At 47.6% G+C, this 7,541-nt stretch overlaps 2 protein-coding genes across 2 annotated transcripts; one reads left to right on the plus strand and one right to left on the minus strand.

The window, feature by feature from the left end:
* The first annotated feature begins 401 nt into the window (after positions 1-401).
* Positions 402-1,329, plus strand: LOC109486863 (transcription factor LBX2-like). Its single transcript, XM_019790773.1, has one exon. It carries the CDS (start codon positions 466-468, stop codon positions 1,276-1,278), a length of 813 nt encoding a protein of 270 aa, XP_019646332.1. The 5' UTR covers positions 402-465; the 3' UTR covers positions 1,279-1,329.
* Positions 1,330-5,298: 3,969 nt separating this feature from the next.
* On the minus strand, positions 5,299-6,796 carry LOC109486859 (homeobox protein MSH-A-like). Its single transcript, XM_019790769.1, has 2 exons — positions 6,283-6,796; positions 5,299-6,059 (listed from the first exon to the last, which is right to left on the minus strand). Exons 1-2 carry the CDS (start codon positions 6,677-6,679, stop codon positions 5,482-5,484), a joined length of 975 nt encoding a protein of 324 aa, XP_019646328.1. The 5' UTR covers positions 6,680-6,796; the 3' UTR covers positions 5,299-5,481.
* Positions 6,797-7,541: the final 745 nt, after the last annotated feature.

Below are 7,541 nucleotides of genomic sequence, written 5' to 3' on the forward strand. Positions count from 1 at the left end.
AGGGGGGGGGGGGCTTACCGGGTGGGGTACCCCGGGAGGTGGACATGAATGACAAACAAGACATGAAGAAATGGTCTTTGGGAAAGAAAACAAAGTATAAATACATGACACTTTGGGATCTTTCTTCGTGTCCATATTACGGTTTCCCAATTGATAGAAAACCATCGGGAAACAAGATCCCTTCAGAAGATAGTAAATTCAAAGCCTAGTTTACACCGAGACAAGGTTTATCAATGAAAGTGGATTTTCTGGTTGCTCTGAAGTTTCTCATCACCACATGCTGAAATAATTAGTCATGTAGCAATGTAAACAATAGAAGGCCAGTGGCGGGAGCTGACCAATAGGAGCACGCGCTGACTCATGAATACGCGAGTCACCGACACTGCGGGACTATAAAGTCAGCTAGCCTGTCTACTGGCACAATATTCTCTCACACTGCTCTAGCATCGCTGTACGTCGACGACCATGGCTTCCTACAAACTGCCCTTCGCTCTCTCCGTGGAGAACTTGATCGGATCTGCACCTGACGCTGTGGCGGACATGAGATCATCCAGCCCCGAGAGCCTCCCGCTGAAGAAGCGCCACCTCCTGCTCCCCGCCGCACCCCCGAGCGCCGCGACGCTGCGCAGTGACGGGGAAACTTCCGAGGACGAGGAGATCGACGTGGTGTCGGAGTGTGACGACCTGCGCAACACGGACTCACCTGCCTCCGACCGCTCCAGCCCGGCACCATCTTCCTGCGGCGACAGCCCGTCCCCCTCCCCGGTAGGCCGTAAGGCACGCACGGCCTTCACCACAGAACAAGTCATGGCTCTGGAGGAGCGTTTCCGCCTGCAGAAGTACCTGTCCGCTGCCGACCGGGAAACTCTGGCCAACGCCACGGGACTGACCGACGAGCAGGTGAAGACGTGGTTCCAGAACCGCCGAATGAAGCTGAAGCGCCAGCAGCAAGACTTCGCCACCTTCCCGCTGCACGCCGCCGTCACCGTGCCCGGGATGTCCGGCTACTCCCCACAGCCCAACCCCTGGTACGACTCCGCGCACTTCGTCCCGTCCCTCGGCACCGCCGTCTGTGGTCTGCGGCCTCACATGCTGCCCCAGCCCGCCAACACCGTGAGCACCAGCCGTGGAACCAGGTACTCACCGTACCCGTCTGCCCGCGTGTCGCCGTCCGGCCACAGTCACCACCAGATGTCCAACATGTACCTGTCTCCGTACCAGAACAACGTGGCAGCGGCGCACTACCACAACCACAACATGTCCGGCGTCTACATGTAAACACCAGAGACACTTGAGAAAGACAATTTGACTTTTACCGGCTACTGGATAGTCAAAATTTTCTGTGCAATAAGTTCCGTCACTGTGTAAGATATTATGGAGAGATACAAGATATTTTATCCGCTTTTGAAGAGCGTGTTTGTAAGAAAACTTTTGAGAATAATATAACTTTAAATATAACTTGTGACCAAAGGCACTATTACTTTTAAATAATATATTTTTGTACGTTCTTTGATATCGACTGAATAAATGAAGTCAACTTGATATTTGCTTCTCTGGTACATTATTTTCCGCATAGAGTTATTAATCGTAACATTACGATATAGACTCTTAGTGTCATTTTCGAGGGTATAAATACTTAGAAGTAGACGAGTCCCCCTTTCGTATATATTTAAGTAAACACGCGTGCACGTGAATTTTAGAAAACTTTCACGATAAAATAGCCAGGGTGTCAGACTGACCCTACACAGACCAGTCCTTCGGCGGTAGTCCAGAAAAATTAAAAACACATAAAATACGTCAAAAAATAAGCCCAAGCCTAAACATCTGCTTGGAGAGTATACAGCATATACGTAACTAGTATACGCAAGGAGGTTACCTGTATTGTATTTTTCTAACGATTTGCCTCCTTTGAAAGGACCCCCATCCACACACACACACACACACACGTGCAAAGCCGGACAGGTGTTCCAGTCGGCAGATGTAGGAGCAGGCTACTCTCCAAGCCGTGTTTTTAGGCCAAAGTTTTCCCTAAACTTTGGGTTGGGATGTAATATCCAGTGCAAAAATGAAACCCGAAAAAAAGGGCTAAAAACACGCCCAAAATAACCCCAAAACCCAAACCTCGGCTTGGAGAGTATAAAATGCAATGCGCCAAAAAGCAGCTACTCAAGCAAGTACTGGATATGATTTTGATTTTGGATAAAATGCAATACTCGTAGACTTGAAGGCGCAATAGATGTTGCGAAGACAAGCGGAAAACACAAGACAGCCGTGACAATGTTGACAGCCACTCTTCAGAGAATACATGTACACTACATCCTTCACGGGAGTACCTCTAATGATCTACTAGTATATACTATTGCAGAGTCGATATACCATTATAAAAACAGGATATCGCTGATCGCCCAAATTGAATAAAAACCACTTGCAGCCTGGTGTGAAACGTTAATTATCCGGCGCTAATCGGGCCGATGGTGGTTTGTTCTGGGGCGCCATCCGGTCTACCAGTTGTTCTCCCGAAGCCCTGCTCCTCCCGCCGTAAAAACAAGGGGTAATCCCCGGAAAATCGGCAAAATATGGTGAGAAATGCCACTCTAATAGTTATGGCGCGGTCACGATCAGCGTACGATAAGGCCATTCGTTAACCTCCTTGGTGGGACATGTCATACAAAACTTAACCTTCTTGGTTATCTCGTCACGGGAAATGTTGTCCTTGATCCTTGTCGGCATAGAATCTGTCCGGACATGTCCCTGACTGTTTGAAAAGTCTACGTCAAATATCATCAAATTCGTGCGACGGTCTACTACGAGTACATGTAGCCTCTGCGGGTGCGGCAAAATGTACTCAACAACTTCCTCGGCATATTTGACCGATTTCTACTCTCTCCAGTCGTCTCCGGGAGCCTGGTAGAGGCTATCCTACATGTACAAATAATATTGCCGTGCTACCAATAACCATGGATAATGTCCTTGCAATAACAGATTACGTCTTCCTACGCGTTTCTTTTTCCGGTGAAATACATTTTGTAAATATATAAATTCAAACCTTTGTCTTTGCTGCCTTTAGAAAACAAATTCTTAATTCTTTTTTTCGGTCCAAATTTGATGGTTTACGTTATCTCTACATGGATTGATGTGGAGTCTCGACACATTGTCTTATCTCTAGACAAGGGATTACTTCAGTCACTTCAGTTCGCCGGGCTAACCAATTGAGCCGGTTCCTTCTCATGTGCCATCTTTCTAATAATAGTTCATAATTTTCTCCATGTTTCGCAAATTGTAGGTGAGCCCCTGGCTCCGGGCAGTCGCGACCAGACGTAAAAGAAAAGGCGCTAGGCCCGCTGGCGCCCGTCCGAAAACAAGGCAATGGATCCTATTGTTTTACCAATTAGTGTCGTTATCACCTCTATCACTGGTGTGAATATTCATTGATACTCTGGTCTGGATATTGTCTTACCGCGGATGAACACATGTCCGTGGTGTGTCCGTACTGTCCGCTGGAAATATAAACTGTTGTTCTTGGAGCTTATCTTATAACGCAGAAGACAAAACCCCTCCGAAATTACAGTGTATATTGAAACGTTGCATTGTACCGGATATACAATAGCTACAAATATAAACATAGTATCGAGTGGGACTTGGTCTTGGATGATATGTTGTTTCGGCTCATAGGCACGGGACTCACTGCTGGGTTGTTGTTCTAAATCAAGTTTGCGAAAGAAAAATCAATTTAAGGAAGATTTCTGTACAGTTCGAACGACGAGACTTCCCCCAATTTCAACAACACTAGCATCACCACGATATTTCCAAGTACTTTTCAAGCATGGGCTACTCCTGTTTTAGACGTTTTTTAAAGCCATTTACCTTTTTTTAAAGCGTTTAATGTTGGGCTTTTCTATGGGTACTTGCGTCTGGTACCAAAGACCTAGTGCATTATATAATTATTGAGCCGACAAAAAGAAAGCGCGACAAAACACCTAAAAAACTTTTTTTTTTTCTTGAAATACTCCAAGCAGGCACGACTTCTGCCTGCAAGCAAGTCTACTGGCGCCATATCATCACACGATCGGCAGTCAGCTGGAACCAAATGTTGCTACGAGAAGCAGTTGCCTTTTGCCGGCTCTTTAATCGACTGGTGAGCAATAATCAGGTCGTTGTGATGGCGCCGTGAGTGTTTTACACCAGCTGATAACGTGTGACAGTCGACAGGAGACTGACACCTGCCCCCACATCTGTCCGCTTCCCCGCCAACAGATGTCAAACATAAACTGTTGCTTCCTCTCCAAGCAGAGGTAAGGCGCGTTTGTCAGAAGTTCTGTCGGGCTTTTCTGTGTGAGGATATCTAAAAGAAAAGCTGGTAAAGTATAGAAAGCCTGATATTCGAGATAAAATGTTTAAAACGTCCAAAAATAGGCCTATTAAATAAACTACATGGAGTACTCTCCAGACTGGGCTTCGGACTATTTTTAGGCGTTTTTATCGAGCTGGTATCTTTTTTTTCGCCAGCCTAAACTTGGGTTGCGATACTATCTTGATACATCAGTGAAGCCACGGAAAGATCTGCTTGATGATATTGAATGAGACTAGTAGGGAGTGAGCAGGCTTTGCTAGCTCAATAGTGTGCTCCAAACAGATGTTAGGATGTACTGTTATAAATCTCTATCCAAACTGTCAGAAAATCAAATTAAAACCTAACTGTCCAACAGACATCTGCTTTGAGATTAAAACTGCCAGCAATACTCCGTATTATATAGCATATATAGCTAAGTTTGTATACTTGTAGTTCCTGCCTACCTTGCTTGTAGTCAAGAGTGTACAAATACAATTTTAGCTCTTCGACTGGATAAATCACGGAGCGTCACTAGAATGGTTGAAGAGTGACGGATGTCAAAGGAACTCGCGAAACTTCCCGGCGATAATCTCCGTAATCTACCCAGTAGTAGAGTTTGAATTGCCTTTGTATACTATTTACTGGGATGTCTAACCTTTATCAAGAGGGATCCACTGTTTTTTACTGTACTGGGGAGGCCCAAATAGTAGTGTGATATCATGTATATATCATTGGAAATATCATAATGGAATTACTCTTGCAAGTGTAAAGTAAAGAGGGAACACTCAACAGATATAAGATTCGATTCATTTATTTTAAAAACTTGTAGACAAAATAAATAGTAATCTTTCAAGTGGAAAAGATATGTCAAAAATAGAATAACAATTTGCTCCATATATGTAAAATACTTTGCTCTATTTACAACGGTTACACACACAGCGTAATACAGCATCATACAATCTCAATCTGTTTGGCGTATACAGTAATCCTTTTACGTCGATAAATAAATTTTCTCTTACATATGTACATGAGTTAATCCCTGAGTGAATGGTTTCAACCAAAAGAACTGTAGCGAACTTTTGATCTAGTGTTTCAAGTTCATGTCATGTATTGCGCGGCAATACGGTGGGACATGTTCAAATCCTCACGTTTTACAAGTTCATGGCGGGTACGTTGTGGTAGTGCGCCGCTGCCACGTTGTTCTGGTACGGAGACAGGTACATGTTGGACATCTGGTGGTGACTGTGGCCGGACGGCGACACGCGGGCAGACGGGTACGGTGAGTACCTGGTTCCACGGCTGGTGCTCACGGTGTTGGCGGGCTGGGGCAGCATGTGAGGCCGCAGACCACAGACGGCGGTGCCGAGGGACGGGACGAAGTGCGCGGAGTCGTACCAGGGGTTGGGCTGTGGGGAGTAGCCGGACATCCCGGGCACGGTGACGGCGGCGTGCAGCGGGAAGGTGGCGAAGTCTTGCTGCTGGCGCTTCAGCTTCATGCGGCGGTTCTGGAACCACGTCTTCACCTGCTCGTCGGTCAGTCCCGTGCCCTTGGCCAGAGTTTCCCGGTCAGCGGCGGACAGGTACTTCTGCAGGCGGAAACGCTCCTCCAGAGCCATGACTTGTTCTGTGGTGAAGGCCGTGCGTGCCTTGCGGCCTACCGGGGAGGGCGACGGGCTGTCGCCGCAGGAAGACGGTGCCGGGCTGGAGCGGTCTGAACTCGTGCTCGAAGCTGAAGAGATAAAAGGAAACCCCATAAGAAACTCTATTCGGTTCTTCATACTACAATAAAATTATATTTGAAACAGCACATAATAAAATGTGAAAGAGCCACTAATAAACCTAGCTAAGATACTAGTCTAGGGAAGTCTTGTAGTCAGGCAAGAAATTAGGGAACGTACAAAGGCTGAAATCCATGCTACTAAAAACCATGCACAACAGGGACGTGTCCTTACCAGGTGAGGCTGCTTCGCCGACGGACACGACGTCGATCTCCTCGTCATCGGACATTTCCCCGTCACTCCGCAGAGTCAGGTTCTCGGCGTGCGGCGCGACTTGAGCTGCGGCCCGGCTGTTCGTGTCCAGGCGCGCGGGGGTGTTCGGCGTTGCGCTGATCAGGAGGTGACGCTTCTTCGGTGGAAGACATTCGGGACTGGAAGCCCTGATGTCGGGGACAAGGTCATTTCGGCTGCCGCCGATCAAGTTCTCCACGGAGAGAGCGAAGGGAAGCTTGCAGGCAGTCATGGTTGTCGTGAATTCGTCGCTGGAGAGTGTGGGAGAAGTAATTGAAACAGTCGGTTTCACCCCGTATTTATACCGTGTTTTTGTTAGCGAGTGTCGCGACGTATTCATGAGGCCGGCTCGCTCCTGTTGGGCGACTCCACCTCGTTATCTCATCAGCTTAATTGTTTGCTGTGATGTTCCCGCGGCCCTCCCACCCAGAAACTCGGATCGCCACCACTCGGGCGCCACTTGGAGACGGACTAATTATTTCAACATGAAGTGATGAGAAACCGCAGAGCTTTGCGAGCCGAGAACTTCCGACTGGATGTACCGCCATCGTCTGTTGTCGCGACACCAGATCACTATTTACCCGTTAGACCATGACCATTTCTGTAACAAGACAGCTAAGAACTTGCACAACGACTGTCCAAAGACTGAAAAGATTGTACGATGATTGTACGAGGGACATGGCAGGGTCCTTATCTATTTTTATAGCAATACTTCTCGTTTTTATGACATTTTCAAAGTAGACTTAAAAAAAAAAAATCGGCGTTTTATCGGGCTATTTTTGAGATTCTATAAAATGTCCTTGCCTAACCTCTGCTTGAAGAGAACCCACAAGAGTCAAGGACACGACCCGGTAAGCCCCTCCCCCTCAGACGCGTCCCACCGCCGGGTTTGTTGTGATTCAGGCGACAGTGTCCCGCCGTGCAGCCGATAGCTCACCCGCCCTAAAACAAAGGCCTCATCGGCGGCGATTACGTGCCAAACGGTGTGAACAGCCGCGCGTTTATCACCTATTGACGCACCCAATGAGCCGGGAGATAGGGGGCGGGCCCGGGCAGGGCGGCAGGCACGGTGGCCGGAGGCAGCGGGTTGGTCTGCTGGCGCCAGCGGCGAAGAAGAAAGCTCGTCATCAAGATAATGAAGATATATTCATCAAAACGAAGGAAGCTCATTTGTCTCAATTTGCCCATGGAGGTAATCTCCA

The sequence above is a fragment of the Branchiostoma belcheri genome, unplaced genomic scaffold, assembly GCF_001625305.1.
Source record: "Branchiostoma belcheri isolate BF01 breed outbred unplaced genomic scaffold, Haploidv18h27 scaffold83, whole genome shotgun sequence".
Classification (NCBI taxonomy): Eukaryota; Metazoa; Chordata; class Leptocardii; order Amphioxiformes; family Branchiostomatidae; genus Branchiostoma; species Branchiostoma belcheri.